The sequence below is a fragment of the Clavelina lepadiformis genome, chromosome 8 (genome assembly GCF_947623445.1).
Source record: "Clavelina lepadiformis chromosome 8, kaClaLepa1.1, whole genome shotgun sequence".
NCBI lineage: Eukaryota > Metazoa > Chordata > Ascidiacea > Aplousobranchia > Clavelinidae > Clavelina > Clavelina lepadiformis.
Window position 1 is genome coordinate 4,142,397 of NC_135247.1, and position 16,405 is coordinate 4,158,801.

The 16,405-nt window shown below is 36.2% G+C and overlaps 2 protein-coding genes across 3 annotated transcripts; both read left to right on the plus strand.

Annotated features, from left to right (window-relative positions):
• Nucleotides 1-3,524: 3,524 nt before the first annotated feature.
• Nucleotides 3,525-10,044, plus strand: LOC143469463 (glial fibrillary acidic protein-like). 2 transcript variants are annotated; one of them, XM_076967158.1, is made up of 13 exons: nucleotides 3,525-3,686; nucleotides 4,094-4,180; nucleotides 4,281-4,371; nucleotides 4,886-5,081; nucleotides 6,348-6,505; nucleotides 6,661-6,817; nucleotides 7,057-7,224; nucleotides 7,332-7,457; nucleotides 7,770-7,850; nucleotides 7,966-8,105; nucleotides 8,245-8,309; nucleotides 8,666-8,765; nucleotides 9,740-10,044. In XM_076967158.1, the coding sequence occupies exons 1-13, from the start codon at nucleotides 3,656-3,658 to the stop codon at nucleotides 9,741-9,743; spliced, it is 1,404 nt and encodes a 467-aa protein (XP_076823273.1). In that variant the 5' UTR covers nucleotides 3,525-3,655; the 3' UTR covers nucleotides 9,744-10,044. The 2 variants fall into 2 exon arrangements, with proteins under 2 accessions (XP_076823273.1, XP_076823272.1); XM_076967157.1 differs by lacking the exon at nucleotides 8,666-8,765 and having other exon boundaries at nucleotides 3,526-3,686.
• Nucleotides 10,045-12,312: 2,268 nt separating this feature from the next.
• On the plus strand, nucleotides 12,313-14,978 carry LOC143469848 (uncharacterized). The gene is made up of 3 exons (XM_076967701.1): nucleotides 12,313-12,520; nucleotides 12,648-12,980; nucleotides 14,562-14,978. The coding sequence occupies exons 1-3, from the start codon at nucleotides 12,399-12,401 to the stop codon at nucleotides 14,653-14,655; spliced, it is 549 nt and encodes a 182-aa protein (XP_076823816.1). The 5' UTR covers nucleotides 12,313-12,398; the 3' UTR covers nucleotides 14,656-14,978.
• Nucleotides 14,979-16,405: the final 1,427 nt, after the last annotated feature.

A 16,405-nucleotide genomic window follows, 5' to 3' on the forward strand; every position in this document is an offset into this window, starting at 1 on the left:
TATACAAGACATGCGAACTCGAACAAAGACAAACTTAGGATCACGTGAGTGGCGAGCACTCATGCGTGTTATGCCGGCGAAAATTACTAGGTAGTAAATATATAAGATTTTCCACGTCAGAATTGTGACACTAATAAATACCATTATTTATGCACATTGGGTTTTCCTAAATGAACCTTAGAAGAACAACCATTTGACGAATATTCAGCGATTATTGCCCAAATCATTAGTACTTGGGAAGGTTGTTATACTTCCCTAGTAGCAATGTAAGTTATTCGCAACAATGTTTGTCTGAACATCAATTTATCACAGGCATTTTTCACCTTTCAATTGAAAGATTTCCAAGTGCATAACAAGCTCATATGCAAAGGAAATACTTGTGCTCATGAGTCATGAAAGCATGCTTGAAATTGTGTGGTGTAATTTTTGAAGATGGTTTTGGGACAAGCGAAAGTTTTTAAAATTCTGTTATTCTAGGATGTTGAGTGTATTTGATTACAGTATTTGCCTTTCAACTAATCTTTTTGTTTCTGGTTTGATCAAAATTTTCCATTTTGCGCATTTTTATTCTGCTGTGCTTTACAGTTGAATTAAGATACTTTGTTATGTTTTACTTTTATTGGTGCTGTTTCCATGTTTAAAAAATTAAAGCAATAAATATATTAATGCCGTTGGTAACTTGTACTGCTCAAGTCAAGTCTACTGCTAGAAAATAACTAGTGCTATGTAAAAAATATGTATGCAACAGGTTGGTTTTAAACTGCGACACACAAATTTTAGCATACAGGCAGGTTTTTTTTTAAGGTTTGGTTTGGGTGACCGCTAAGTAGTTTTAAGAGACCAAATTAGCAAGACCAGAGTAGCAAGTCCAAATTTTGGGAAACCGCTGGAGAAATTTGGGGGACCGTTTCGGTCCCCCAAAACACCTTAAAAAAAACACTGCATACAGGTACGTAAAAATGGCTTGCTTCGTTGAAGTTCAGCGTTTTTAGGTATTATTTCATCCTAAGGTATCAAGCTAAATAAAGACAATCGACTCACTTCCGACACGCACCTTGATCTATTTTAGTAAACCTTCATAGTACATGGGTATGATACATGGATTGCTGAGAAAACACACAAAAAATCGCCCTAAACTTTCTAAAAATTCCTAATTTGTTCCCAGTCAAATTGGTAATCTTTATCAGAGGAACATTCAATATTCACAGGACGTTTTAAAAATCACACACAGTATCTATTTTATTGTTTTAACTACTCAAATCAGAGGTATATCATTCAAAATATGTGGCAAGATAGGCTCACTTACACAGTATTTAAATAAAAATAATTTCGGTGGTTGGTTTGACAAAAGTTTTTACCGTTAAGAAGATGACTATTTTTTGAATTCTAACGATGCTTTAGTTTAATTTACATAGGTTGTTTTTTTTAATTTTTGTTAGAAAATGAGGAATTTTCCGTTGTTAAAGATAGGCGTACCGATGATCTGGGACTATTTTCCTCATTATCGAGTTAAAAATGAGACCAATTGTCCGCACAACTTGTGTTTTCTATTAACTTTGGGTGAATTTAGCGACTGGGCAACTGCTACACTACAAATTTGCGTATAAAATGGTTAAACCGTAGTCTACAACTTATACTCACTTACAGCATAAGTGTTTTCTTGTGTAATGAAAGAACTGCAATTGAAGGTCACCCACCCTGACTTGCAAAATATTTCACCGGATATCCGACCGTTGGGGAATTTCCCGCCGCTTACATAGCCTGTAAAACCTTGCGTTCAAAAGTCCAACCACTTCCTGTTGAGATAGGCGCATTACGCTTGAAGATAAAAATCTGTTTCTTTAATTCTCTCCTTCGGTGTATATATGTACCGCTTGCATGCTATGATTTAGAGAGAGATAGAAGGTGACTTTGGCAACCTTTTCTTGTGATCTTGTAACGTTGAGAGATGCGTATTAAGTACAATTGGGCTCTTAAAGCCCTTTTCTTTACATGGCTCTAATATTGTTGTTGATACAACAGCTAACTCTGTGGACACACTAAGCATTGTATCCCAGCAGTTATGGAGAAGGGAAAAGGAGATAGAGCTTGAAAAATTTGAAAATTGCACCCTCTCAATCCTATTGGAGTAGCCTAACACTATAACTTATTTACTCCTCTAAGGGTGTTGGTAACTTTGCGGTCGCTTTACTCTTCTTTCATTTGAAGACATTTTTCCATGTTACCTTTTGCTTGCGATTTACTTACTTACCGAAGTCTATCACAAAGAGATGGACAACCTTATTAAATACTATTGATGTTCGTAGGCTTAACTTACTTCAGATTAACTAAGTCAAAACATGATCAATAACCAGGATTTCCACATTTACATTACAATCTATTTTGTAATATAGTTGTGCATGTGGAAATAGTTATAACAGCGTTACGATGCCGATAATTGCGCCTATACATCACGCAAATGGTGTAAGAACGCATTAGATGGCTAATAACCAAAACAATAGATTCTATGGCTTTATCAATCGCTCATAGAACAGATAAAGTGTAGAAGGGCAAGTAGGAAAATTGCAGAGCATTGCTGGATTATTGGAAATGGCATGGCTGAAACAGAAAAATTAGCGCGACTTTCAATAAGGTCAGACGAGTATAGGGTTAAAGATACCACGACTGGGGCATCGGCGTCAGTATGACATTGATTGTCCTATTGATTTGTTACGTTAAATTTAATATGTCTCCTCAAACGACCGGCGAGGTAGCGAACAATGAAAACGCCCTTAGAATATACATGCGGTGTGACATTAATCAAATAATACGATCAACGAACCGTTAATAAATGCCGAAGCTGTAGATACAGTCGCGATACATAAAGTAGCTGTTGAAAAAGCACCTGGTGCAATAATAAAAGATGGCTAAGACGTAATGGGTCATTCTGTGCAAGAAAACGTATGGCTAAAGAAGTATTTCTTGCTAATTAATCGTTTTCGACAAGAGGATCTGTTTTTTCCGGACTTAAGTAATGTTATTAAAACTTCATGTAAATGAAATAGGATTTTGTTTATCTACCAACAAGGCAGGCATTATTTATGAACTGCTTTCTTTATGTCAAATGAGTTTTTCTTCATTTCAACACCTTATCTAATAGCAGCGTTTGGCAAAGCAACTATGGAAAAGGATTAGCTCGCCTTATTGTGTCTGCGTGGCGTTAAAGCTGTGAGCTCTATTTTTCTTGGAATATACAGCACAATGAGCACATAATGATCAACCGGGCGCCTTGAAGTAGCAAGGCGCGCTAAAAACTACAAGATGTTCATTGTTCGCATTGTTCGGGGAGTTTTTAAGTGCTTTGCGTTGTTTTGTGTTCATCACTATACACTGCAGTGGCTGCTAAATCATTTTATGATTTTAAGATTATCATATAAAAAATAACCTGAAAGATACAGTTTACATTAAGTGAAATATCCGACTTTGTCTAAGTTGCTTGTCTAAAGTGAAATGCAAAAAACACTATAACATTGTTTTGGCCTTGCTGTTTCAGGAAAATAGAATAAGTTGGTTGTTTGCGAGTTTAACATTTCAGTACTTGGGCGCACCGGCACATCATTCCACTCCAATAGCAAAATTAAACTTAAGAGAGAGAAAAGATAACAACGAGCAAGCAATGGAGGCTCAAAGCGAGAAGAAAGTTTCAGGTATTAGTCGTTATTTCTGTTTGGTAGCGCTCGTCGACAAGTGAAGATAGTTTCTATCAATCTGGGTTAGTTGAAATGTGAAGCGCAAATTACCATTTGTATACAATATAAAACAATTCAAATTACTTCACTAATACAATAGCTCGGCGGCATATTTCTGCGTAATTTCATTAGCAAACGATGATGCTGTTCACAAACGTTAGGTGTGATTTTTCAAAGCCTTTTTCCAAGGACAGACGAGTAAAAAGATGAATTAAGACAGACGATATTGAGGGCGTAATTTCAATTATCGCTGCTTTTTGATTAAAATAATACAAAGAAAAAGTGCCGAATAACAGAAGCATTGTTTATCTAACATACATAGTCTATAAATGGCATTAGTTTATGGCTTGAAAATTTTTTTCTAGTTCAGAAGATTAGCATTGGTACATCGAGCAAAACTGTTGAACGGACGGCTTCTAAAAAATCTTACAGCAGCAACAGCAACAACAGCAGTAAGTATCCGTTTTGGTTGAGCTTCATGTCCGGTGAAACCATCTCAAAAAGAATGTAAATTTGGTTTAACTAAAAGGTTTCTATTGTTTTACTTGACAGACATGTCTAGGTTATCAAGTCCAAAGGTGCAGGCTTCCAGCTATCAACTTCGGTATGGCGCTCGTAACAGGAACTTCTCTTTCAGTCCAAGGTAAGTGAGAGTTTTGGCAAACCCGGTCATTGTTAGTGCAGTTATATGACTACAAAATAACGCAATAACCGGTTGTACCATTCTACTTGCAATTAAGGCTAGAATATTTGTTATCGGACGAAAATTTGTAAAGTGTGAATCTTTTATAGAGACGTAGGGTTAAAACAAACCCGTTTTCAAACAACGATGCACTTTACTGTATGCTTAAGAGACAGTGTTATCGAAAGCTAACATTTAGCTTGTAACTAAATCAACTTAACTTGAAATAGCCTACGACCTTGCAAAACGCTTGTCTGCATGGTGATCAACGTAGTTCTAAAATCTTTATCAATGGTGTTAACACATTTTACAGTACGATATTGGTAAACTAGCTTAACTTATTTCTCATATCTGCACATTTCCTTTACTATAAAAAGAGGTGAAATCGTCTTACTTATAACAACAGGAAAGTGTTGCATGTTACATAAGTGAAAGATACGTGGTGTTCATGTCGCGTCGTACATTTGTTTTGCAGACGGGCTGGGGCCGTGGAGGCTACGGTAACACGAGTTACAGTAAGCGATGGACTGGAATTAACTCCAGCCTTGATATCGTCAAGAGCAGAGGAGAAAGCCGCTCTGGGATCGCTCAATGATCGCTTTGTGTCTTACATAGACAAAGTGAGGTCACTGTTGACAAGGAACCAATTGCTCGAAGCCAAAGTAAAACAGGTCCGTTAATAAGCATTGTATAAATAGCAAATAAAATCTAACAAAGGATTACAAAACATGCACAAGTTGCTACAGTCTCTCTTTGGTCATTTGAGTCGGTAAACATAACACCGCTTTGGATGCTGTTATTGATGGAAACAGTTATTGCTTTTGATATAACCCGTTCTGTGTAAAGACTACAGTCAAAGATTAACCTACGTTACCCAGAAAATTTGAGAATCCTTTGAAATCTTTTTACACAGATCACGACTACACGTGTTATGCGCAATATTCATTACCCTCTTGGTACAATGTACGCCCATATTTACTCTATCATTGGAAAACCCAAGTAAAAAAACGCCGACTAACATAGCCTGATGCAACTTTAACAGTTTTACTTCGAAGACGAAAAAACCTAATAGACAAAGCTACATTCACCGAAAACAAGTCTAAGTTTAATCTACATGAACGGTAGATTTGTTGGACCGAAGTAGCTTAAAACCACGTAAATCGACGACAAAAATTCCAACATGGCTGAAATGAAGTCCGGGTTTGTGTCATAGACCGCAATGGTTATCGCAATATTCTATTTTTCTGTTCGGAGTCAGATAGCGTAACTCATAAGCCGACATGTCTTTAGTTGTAATTTTCCTATGGATAGGCAACGTATACTATAGAGAGCAAAGCTATCAATACACAGACGCAGTCTAAGGCTGAAGCACTTAGACCGCCAACAACGTTTCAACAACGCTCATACAAAAACATTTAAACGACCATTCATCATACTGTTCTCCGCGTTGATCTTAAGCGAGCGATCGTTTGTTAACATTTGCAGAGATGATCATCGCTGTCAAAAACCGGCCGGTGTTTCTTATGTTTATACCACCCTGAGAGGGATACGTATGGGTCATGTTATGCATATTTGTTTTATCGTAACTTCGTAAGTTAATATTTAACCGCAACTTATGTATCAATACGAAGTAAACACATGGGTTGATAAAAGAAAACGAATAACGCTCGTTCACTTACAAGGATACTTTGGCAAACATTTCATACTAACCCTGCCGCAAAACAAATGCAGCATGACGACAACGCCTATATGTAACTCTAACTATCCAACGCAAATCTTCAACTCCCGTTTAATAAGGATCATTATTCGCCTCGTTCAACCACAACTTTGAAGATTGACTGTAATTTGTAACTTGCCAGCGGAGGGAGTCGGAAACGTTCAATTCGCAGTTTTAAACAATTTCAGAGTTAAAGTATATCGTGAAATGTTTTCTTTAGCTCGAGTCAGTCCGAATTGTACCCAGCCGAGCTGGCGATATCTATGACGAACGTTTACAACAACTTCAAAGGGACTACGAAGACGTCATGCTGGCAAAATCGAAAGTGGAAATCGAGCTTGAAAATGCTTACAGAGAAGTGGACGATTTTCGAAAACAGTAAGTAAAACTTTCTATTTCTCAACTAGTTAGCTATTGCACGTCCTTAGCAACTTTTCTTCAGAAAGTGCATTAAGTAAAATTCACGCTATTTTGTTGTTGGCCTAAGTAATGTGTAAAATGGTGGATATATAAAAAAACATTATCAACGATAGACTGGAAAGAGAAATTGAAGATCGCAAAGAAGCTGAAGATGAAGCTACTTCACTTCGCAAGGATGTTGATCAGGCAACTCTGGATCGAGTTGAACTTGAAGGAAGAGTGGAATCTTTAAGAGAGGAACTGGATCTAGTGCGAAGAGCAAGCGATGAGGTAACTCCAATTGCTGAAGATTTATTGCACAAGTACTAGGGGCAGTATACTGGCGAAAGTAAAGGAAGAAAAGAACTGATACTTCTCTCACTTAATAGATCTAAACGTAAAATGTGTTATTGAACGTCACTTCAATAGAAATTTCCAAATCTGTACAATTCATCATCCAAAAGTTTAATGAACAAGTGGAGTCCCACGTGTATAGTTTATGTCACCTGTTCTATTGTATTGATTTACAGGATATCCGTGCTCTAACGGAACAGCTAGCGGTCATGAACACAGGGGAAGTGGTGGTAGACGGACCACAAACAACAGATTTGTCAGAATCATTGCGAGATCTGAGATCTGCTTATGAACAACTTACTCAAAACAACAAAGTGGAAATTGAACATTTCTACAAGTCTAAGGTAAGCGGAAATAACAACACTAACTAGCTTTACTCTTGTCATTCACATGTAAATTGTAGGAAATACCATGTTGTTTACAAAATTTATGCATTTGACGTAACGTTTAGATTGCCGATCTATCTAACCAAGTTAAGAATGAAAACAATGCCAGCAAAAACAGTAAAACGGAAATTTTGGAAGTGAAACGTCAGTACCAATCGGTCACCGTTGAACTAGAAGGTTTGCGAAACACGGTAAGTGGTACTTCACAAAGTATAAGATGGGTTGGTGTTTTGTAGTACTTCCAAGTGCTACAATGACCTCATGTGAGAATTTCTCAAGGGATTAATTTAAAACTAAGATTTGAAAAATTCGCAATCCTGTTTGCAGAAAACCCTTTTCTATAACCACTGTCCGCAAATCTAAAGTTTCACACGCTCCGCTAGTTTTCTATAGGAGTAATAGGTTGCATAAGCAACGGACACGATTTCCACAAAGGAACGGAGACTAACCTCACGAAATAATACTATTAAGTCACTAAAAAATTTATTCGTTCTTCACAACAGAATGCAGCTCTGGAAACGCAACTGGAAGAATGTGAAAGCAGATATCACAATGACATGACGAAATTACAGAATACTGCATCGGTAAGAGGAAATAATAACTGCATTTTTTAAAGTTCAAGGTTTTCGTTTAAAGATTAGTCATGTTTATGCACATATAGACTCCACCACAACATGTGTAGAATTTTGTTTATCACAGAATCTTGAAGAAGAACTTCAGGATGCTCGCGACAAATCTCAGAAACAGTTGGTGGACTACAACGCACTGCTGAATGTTAAACTTTCGCTTGACCTTGAAATTCAGACATACAGAAAACTGCTGGAAGGTGAAGAAATCAGGTAAGTTGACGATCATATAACATCACCGCCTCGATAACATTTAGTACAAATGACACCCTAAAAGAAGTTATATGCTGTTGTTTATTTAAGTAAAGATTATTGTTAATGACTGTCGAATGTAATCGCTTGTTTTAATTAGGATGGACAAGACATCCGCTGGAGAGATAAAACTAGAAGGATCAGTGACAAAACGAACCATAACCGGTAAGACGCAATAATGTATCGCTGTTTGCTTTGTCTTTACTCTACCTGTAATACTATAACAATGTAGGCAACAGTGGCATGTTTGCGAGAAAGCTGTTACTAGTGTTTTTTCTCTCGACAATCAGCAGCAATTGCTTGAAATGAACGCTGCAAAGTTTCCATTGATTCCTTGCCGCATTAACTTAGAGCTTACTTAACCGTTGACTTCAACCATTTAGAAGATACAGTTCAAGACAGAAGTTATCACATGCCAAAACAATATTACACGTTTCTCCCTAACGAGATCGACAGTGAGGACAGGAAGGCTTCCTGTAGCAAAGCGCAGCGCTCCAAAAACTCATTATATACCTTTACAGACATTTCAAAAAATGAATCGACTTCACGTAATGTCGTCGACAATGAACTGGTAGACATGCTGAGCGAAGTCGTAGAAGATTTCAAGTCTGAATCGTCGAGGTCTGAAACGTGGAGTGTGGAAGCAGTTGAAATAGAACCGCTGGGGGGCGACATTGTGCCACCAAATTAAAATCGGCGCATATTGTCACTGCCGACCTTATATATCTAAATTTAGCGACTATGCACGCATTGTGTACACTGTAGATTAGCAATTTTGTAGCAATTTTTTAGGGAAGTTGCAATGTTACGAAAAAATTATTTCTGATATTTTATTTTGGTTGGGACTTCAAACCAATGCAAATAGAGTAATACACCATCCGAATATTTAAATTTTTATGCTTTTAGAGCTTGATTTTTGTTTCCGCCCAAAGAAGCTCGAACATAACAAATAGCATGATAGATGCGTTTCTTTCAAGCATATATATTTGTGCACCTTCTAACCTCACCTTTCTAGATGTTTCAAACAATGCATGAAAGGAAATTTTTGTTTAGCTTAATGAATGACCCAAGTTCTTATTACTTGCAAGTTATCTTCCCAATATTTTGTAGCTTTTTGTTGCCTTAGTTGTGATGCCAAATTTCGATTAACCTCTAAAAACATGCATCAATCCATTCTATACTTGGCAAAGTATTCTAATTTGCAATAATTGTAGTAGTCAGTACAATGTAAACACGTTTTCTGCATCGATTACATGTGACATTAGCGCACTAATTGTAGTAGTTAAATGCTCTCTTCTATCATGACGAAAGTATACAAGAGCATGTACTAACTGTACTAAAAATAGTGTAATATAAAACTTAAACGCTCTAAGATGAAAGGTTTTGTAGTGGAACGCGGATGAGCAAATGTTAACAGCATTTTAATATAATCACTCCTGGTCTTTCCGTGCTAACTTTCTTTATTTTTTTGCAATGCATGCAACTAACACCATACTAACACGTTAGGCAATTTATAAATACAATACAGATTTTAGCACAGTAGAAAATCTCATAAAAGAATCAAAACGCTAATGCGCATGTTTTTCTAATCACAGTTGAACAAAGAAAAGTTGTGCATGGAAAGACCAAGGGCAATGATTCCGGATCAGGATCATCATCATCATCTTCTTCATCTTCGGCAACCTCCGATTCCGAAAGCGAGATTTAGAAAAAAATGATTCGCTTGCTTATTTCGTAGCACCGCGCATAACGCATCTAACAAAATTTTGTGTGAACGTCTGATGTATATAATTTGCTAGAATCGTTGCTTTTGCTGCAAAAAACGCTCGCCTGCTAATTATCAAAAACATTTAATAACAATTACTGATATAAATAAATGTAATATACCTATTAACTAAAAGTTGCTGTGCTGTATACAGAAAATGAAACTCCGTCTTAGTCCTGTCATTATTTGAATTTGCATAAAAAGTGCTTCAACGTTTAAATTCTAGCCGCATTTTCAGTCTGCAACGAAACCTTGAGCTGGAACTGAGTGCAAATTGCCAATAGTAAAAAAGAATTTTAGCGCACGCTTTGTAGTTCAGTTGCTTTTAAAATATGTTTCAAAAATAGTTTTGCTTATTAAATGCTTAATTTCCTAACTTCAACTGCAGACAACCGTTGCACTAATTGTAATTAAAATCGCATGCGAAAGTAGTCGTATAATGCATATATAATTATAGATAAATAATGAACGTAGCCTAGGCCGTACTCTTCCCAGACAAAAATATATGCACAAAGTGACTTTCTATTCTGAATTTTTAGCAAAACTGTTTTTTTTTCTAAAAAACGCACAAGCTTTTTTGCAATTGTGTAATATAACGTGACAAGAAATTCACATTACATCGCTGTCATTCCTACGGAGGTTTCAAAAAGCGCTGATATTATTTTATTGGAAATACACTGCACTGGTGAATGAAACAACTGTTTTGCCTGGAATGTTGACGGAATATTTGTGATTAAGTGAAAGCAGGTTGATTCTCCTAATACCACTTGCGTAATCAATGGCGTCATTCACGCCTTCAAACCGGTATTACGGGTAACCTATAGAAACAGATAAATTTAATCGGATTTAGATTTTGTATAAATCTAAACAAGAAAGTACATTTTTAGTAGAAGATGACGTAACAACTAACGAGTATTTCTGCCAAACTCCAATAGTTTTATTAACTGCTGTACTTTGGGGTAGTTTTATCTTGCTTTTAATACCTACAACATGAGAAAGGTTTACATTTAAAAAAAAAAACGATTTCAAAACATTGAACGCTAATCGCAGAAATGCATCAAACGTTAATACGTACAAGTGAGGATTAAGAAAATGCTTGTACCAAACTCAAGTATAGCTTCTCGCCGTGATGTCCATTTAACGTAAACCTTGTGTGGGCTATATAAATCTAACTTTGACTATAACAGCAGTTATATAAACAAACTGTAAAACGCTGACCTATTGCTGGAAAATATTACATGCATTTCACTTTTTCACGTTTTGGGAGCCTTTGATTAATTGTTATTTATTGATGAATAAACTTACTTGGTTATTCAAAGCTATGAAAAGATTTTTTTAATAAAAATTTCTCAAAATGCGCACGATTAAATGTATGAATTAATCATGAGTTCCCTTAGTCAAGCAAAAAAAACGAGTAGACGATTACACCTAACTGCCAGTAAAGATTGGGAAGGCAAATATTGGAAAACGTTTAAAGATTTGTTTTAGCCTAAATTAACATAATTGAATGTTTTGATCAACATGACATATGTGCGGAAAACGTTTGCGTGCGAAGCAAAATGCAAGCCGGCCGTCATATACTAGATTGCCAATGAAATGGTGGTGTACAGAAGTTACTCGCAAACAAATATATGTTCTACATGCAAACGTTTTTCCAGCCATGCCCACATCAAAAATTATATTACTAGAAACCAGTTAACAGAGAGAGAGAGAGAGAGAGAGAGAGAGAGTGAGAGAAAGAGAGAATAGCGTAAATAATAACCAATTAATCATTATTGGCATCATCAAACAAAAACATCAATTCAACTAGTGAAAGAAACCAAACCCAGCATATGCGACGCTTTATTAAACCTAAGATATCAATTGAAATTTCAATTGAGAATATGTTGCGTTATTGATTTCAGGGTACCTGGAAAGCGTATTGATACGAATTTGTACTTCACATCACTTGTCGTTTTCCATAACAATCAACAAAAGAACAAGGATGTAGCAAATTAATCATCACGGACATGACGTTTACCAACCTCTTTATGTTATAATACACATGATAATAACCATCCGGCTAATCGTTATATTCAACTGGCACATGAAGTCACCACTAAGTGTACAAAGGCTGAGGTTGACAAGAGGAAATATGAGCAGCGAAAGCCAAGAATTTACTCAATGGTAACGAAACAAAGCCAGCCAGAGGAAACAGGTAATCTCAAACAGGAGTACGTGATACATAAGCAAGGTCGCTGCACCTTCTCCAGTTGGTGAACAAACGTTGAGCAGATGGAGGGCGCGATTGGAAATAATACTTAAAAGATAACCGCATTCCAGTTTAATTGTGAACAGGTTTCTCCAGACAAACGATTCCAAAGATAATGGGCACTCAGAGGGTATATAAATCAAACCTTTATGAAGAAGAAAACAGTTAACTCAGTTGAGTAACAATTCCTACATACTACCATATAAACAGAGCAGATTGTTGGTGTTTTTTCAGCAAAATGTACTCAATGTCGATAACAAACAAGTACACCTGCGTGAATGTAGCTAAGACGTGCTTCGGAATCCTACTTTTATTCGGTATAAGTAGTGTGCAAGTACAAGGAACGCCTGTCCGAAACGGGTAAGTGATAAAATGTTTAACTGATGTGTCCATATAAACTTAAACGCATAACATTCAAGTAATATGAATGATCATATCACTTGAGTGTTTCAAACGAATAACTGAAAGAAATCTGTGATTTTTGTAGACTGTTGGATGCTGTTCAAAATTCTCCGCTAAACTACGAGTACTGGAATGCCGATTTGAATGCACAATTAGACGACATGGAGGGAACGCAAAATTCGTTGGACAATCTTGTAAAATCTAAAATCTTTGATTGGCTCAAAGAGATTACAAACGACAACTCGGACGACATATTTGAAACCATTCCTTCCCAATCCGTCCAACAGTACTTGGACGTCCTCCTGCGGAAGTCAAGTCAGAAAGATCGTCGCGGCACGACGGCGCAGTATAACGAATGGAAATCAAAGTTTCAAGATGCGCGTGCGAAAAACAACCTAATTTCTGCCATTGGTGGATTGTGAGTATTCCTTTAGGCATTTACTTACAGTGATACAGTATTAGTAATACTGTAGAAATTATCAATAAGTTAATTTAAATTAACACCTTCGTTGGTCAGTGCTCAATAAACGTTTTGCAAAGTAACAGCTTTGGAAAACTGCATAAAATAATAGTCTGCATAAAAAAAACTTATGCGTATAGGTCATTCAGAAATTATACCAAAAATTTCAAAAAATTTACAGTATTTTCAATGCTATTTTAAAAAAAGTAAAAGATTGTACTTAAATATGATGGTAAGAAATATCTGAATGTATTGCATAAAGTTTTCAGTTATATAATGCCTTCTGGTTTATATAATGCTATAAATTTTACGGTTGAAGATAAAAGGGTCACGGCACTAGTGAAACCAGTTTCAACCATTTATTTCTGGAAGTTGGGATAGAATCGACTTTATTATCAAAACTTAAGTTCCTGAGTGACTCTGCACATAGTTCCCTTCTGTCATATCAACAAAAATATAAAAATTTTCTGGGAGAAAAATTGTGTTTATCACGTGAATATGACGCAGTTTCCTTGTGACAATATATAACCTCTGTAGCAAATCAAAATATTTTTGCCATGAAAAATGCCGGGTTATTAAGACGCATTCACATAACATACAATTGAAGTAAAACTATAAGCCCAAAGAATATAGGAGAAAACGTCCATAGATAAAAGAAACGCTGAAGATTTTCCTCCCTATTTTCAAAAGAATTTACTTTTTCTTTGATGAGGTCGTTTATATATTCCAAGTCATGCTTACGTACACGAAGGATACGCCTACATGACCCAATGCTGATGCTCACACAATGTAGGGGTTAATCCTCAAGCTTTTTGTAACGGAAAGCATTTCGCTAACATGGGTGAATGAGACTGAGTACAGAATTCTCCTGTTATGTTTGGAGAAAGTGCCATCGAGAACGTAGTAAGATAAAAATTCCGATTAAATTTGGTGATAATGCCCTAACCAAGGCCGGCGCACCCTTCACAGAAGCCACCCTTGTGATTTTCACTGGTTTTCAAATAACCAACACATCCCCTATATGCATAAACAAAGACATGCGCTAACCACATGTCAATCTCTCAATGAAACAAGTACGTCATGAAAAGCACGTGCTTTGTTCTTCGGCAAACAATTGTAATCTTAGATAAACATGGGTTGTGGCAAACAAACGTAACGCCCCAAATATGTGTAAGTTTAATAGGACATCATTTACTGTCACATTTGAGCGTGCTATATATAAACAAATATTTAACAACTGCCAATTAGGGTCGATAACGTTGACATTTCAAAAGCTAAGCTTTCCGTTTTCATGCCCATTTCCTGTAAACGATTGTCGCAACATCAGGCAACGTTTTATCAGGGAATTCAAACAAGATCATAACCGATATTGAGACTATATGTAAGCATAAACATGTATGCTTTGGCAATGTCTATACTTACATACGGTAATACACGGAGGTGATTAAGACAAATGTTAGACTTGTTAGTAATAGTAATTATATCTGGTGGTGATAACAGTCTATTGTTATATTTATTGGAAGTTTAAATTAATCGTAGTGACAGGGGAAACAACGGATGTTTGGTTAACTTGCTTCGTTTCGTCAAAAACGGAAATGATCTCATGAAGGCTTTCAGCATGTGCTCGTCCTAGGTTTCCGAAGAGAAGATGACGAAAAGAAAAAAGAACGCACATTTAACTGATTCTTCTATTATAAAATATGAGACTTTTTGTCTACTATCCCTTACAGTACTTAAAAAGTTGACTAGATGTATTCATATGATTAACAGTGAATTTCATGCATGAATGAATTCAGCGCAGTTATATTATTTGGACACTTGTTAATCTATTTGCGAAAAAGTTCAAGTGTAACTGTATTAAATTGTTTATAAAGTAGCAAGGAAACATATGTAGTATTTTTTGTAACTTATTTCATGCGCTTTAACTTCTTTGGTAAACAAAGCAAATTTAAAGTAGTTTGAAATTTACATTGAATATTTGTCATAACAATAGAAGGCATACCTAAAGTGCGAGTGGTGGACTCTTTTTCAAAGTACATTACCGCTTATCATTACATAAATAGCAAACTTCCGGCACAAGATTTTAGTGTTTTTAAAATTCTTTCCAGCGTAAAAAGTACTTACCTTTACGTACAAAGTGTAAAGTAGTGTTAGGTGTCGCTTAAGTTTCGATAATATTTTTTCAGTTTACAAGTTCCGCGAAAATGGGTTGTTTCCCAAAAGAAAGCATGACGTGATATTTACCTCACCAAACAGCACAAAATAATTATGGGGCGAGTGTATTGTGATCTGGTGCAAAACAAGACTTTACTGAGAATGCAAAACAAATGAGTTTACGAATAACAATGTGCAAATTCTATTACTCTCGACGTATCGTAATCCTTGTTTGCATCCAGCGATATTATACTTGTAACAAAGTTTAAAAGTGAAGTGCGTAAGTCTACACCGACCATGAGTCCACGGCTCAAACTCACGTCCAGGTTCGGCATACTGGCGAAAACAAAAATACCTTGAAAAAGATTATCTTGTTTGCGGTAAACTGGACTGGTTTATTGTAGCTTCAAGATATCGGTTACTTTGATACAGCAGTTGAAACGTTTAAACTCATTGACAGATTTTGACACAAAATTACCTCAGGGTCACTTAGTTTATCGAACACGCCTGGGAAGTATTAAGTCATAAGGGTTGCACCAGGCAACTGTGAGTACAAAAAGTTCAGCGGGCATACACAACCAAGCATTCTGTAATCACAGCAGATTAGCATCAAAAACTTGGTTAAAAGATAATTTTGGATATTACCTGTTAGACAACGTCGTCAAACTTCTGTACCGGCGTATGACGAAGTTTTATCAGTGAATCATGAAGAGTAATCGATTTGATTTGCAGATATTAACAAAAATAGATCACAATGTTCTATTAATTATTATTTGCGCGGCTGGAAAATCTTGGACGCAGCATACAGTTGACGTTACCGCATCAACTACGTCATGACGTTTAAATACGTTACAAAACTATTTGTTTAAAGTTTTAGGTTTATGCATTCGTAGTTAGCAACTGCCGACAATGTGGCGTATGACTTAAACTGCTGATAAGTCTGCGATGATATTTCATGAGTTGCAAGAAAAAAACTGCAAAATGTGCAGTTTAAATGCCACAAACAACATATTCAGCTAATCCAAAAAAAATAATTTTGCTATACCGTTGTTAAGCGTATGCATCTTAATTGGTAAAAAAGGAAAAACGTGTAATAACTTTCACGGAAACGTTGCTCCTACTCGTTACAAAATCAAAACCTTTTTTAATTTCGATACATGGAGATGTGCTTACGACATACTGGAAAGCACCTATGGACGTAATCGCTGTATATCGTAAATTATTTCTGT